At 28.4% G+C, this 1,118-nt stretch overlaps 1 protein-coding gene across 1 annotated transcript in view; it reads right to left on the bottom strand.

Annotated features, from left to right (window-relative positions):
* The window catches only part of LOC102867678 (glutamine synthetase-like), a 27,746-nt gene that overhangs the window by 24,672 nt on the left and 1,956 nt on the right, over positions 1 to 1,118 (bottom strand). Inside the window, exon 3 of the mRNA XM_006886020.1 lies at positions 263 to 338. Within this exon, the coding sequence (XP_006886082.1) occupies positions 263 to 338 (76 nt within the window). The remainder of the gene's footprint in view (positions 1 to 262; positions 339 to 1,118) is intronic.

The raw sequence follows: 1,118 nt of genomic DNA on the forward strand, positions 1-1,118 counted from the left end.
TTTTTTCTTTGTAACAGAATTTGCTGAATTTGAAAAAACAAATTAGTTAGTTCATCCTTAACCACAGGAGATAATGATGCTAAAGGCAAAGCTTTAATAGAATATACTGCATATGAAGAATCACTAGTAATATTAATATTTTCATTAGACCATTCTTTTAAAGCTAGAATAATAGCATAAAGTTCACTTTTTTGTACTGATTTATAAGGAGATAGTCCAACATAAGATTTGTTAACACTCTAATAACCTAATTTTCCATTACTGGAAGCATCTGTAAAAACATTAGGACCTTCAAGGGGAACAGAAGATATGATAGATGTAGGTAAAAAAGTATACTCCTGAAGAAACGAAAAAAGCTTATTAGAAGGAAAGTGATTATCAAATTGTCCTGTATATCCAGCACAAGCAATTTGTCATTCCTCATTATTTTCCAATAAAGTATTAATTTGAGTATTAGATAGTCTTAAGTAAATAACAACTGGATCTGAACCATATAATTGATGAATACAATGACAGCCTTTTATTATTAAATTTGCAATTTTGTGGAGATAATTTAATAAACATTTATTAACCTTATTAGGTAAAAACAGCCATTCTAATAATGTTGTTTGTTGACCATTGCAAGCAGATCGTGTATGAGAAATATGGAAGATATAAAGATAGATAGGTAATGTTGGATCTAATTGATTTAAGAATGCTTGATTTATATGTTGTTCTACAAATTCTAATTCTGCTTGAGCTTCAATTGTTAAAGGTCTAGGGCTATCTAACTGTGAGTCTCCTTCTAAAGTAGCAAATAAATGTTTGAGATTATGAGTACGAATTCCTAACATTGGCCACAGTCAATTAATATCCCCTAATAACTTTTGAAAATACTTTAATGTATTTAATTTGTCTTTTCTAAGCCTAACCTTTTGAAGACGAAGCTTCTGTTCTGATAATTTAAAACCCAAATAAGAAACAAGATGTTGAGTTTGTACTTTTTCAGATGCAATGCAAAGATTAAATTTCTTTAATTGTTTTAATAAAAATTCACAAGCAACATTAAGGGTATCTTGATCAGGAGCAGTTAATAATATATCATCCATATAATGAATTAATTTTATAGCAGGAAAATA

The sequence above is a fragment of the Elephantulus edwardii genome, unplaced genomic scaffold (assembly GCF_000299155.1).
Source record: "Elephantulus edwardii isolate Elephantulus edwardi_28Jun2011 unplaced genomic scaffold, EleEdw1.0 scaffold00046, whole genome shotgun sequence".
NCBI classification, from domain to species: Eukaryota; Metazoa; Chordata; class Mammalia; order Macroscelidea; family Macroscelididae; genus Elephantulus; species Elephantulus edwardii.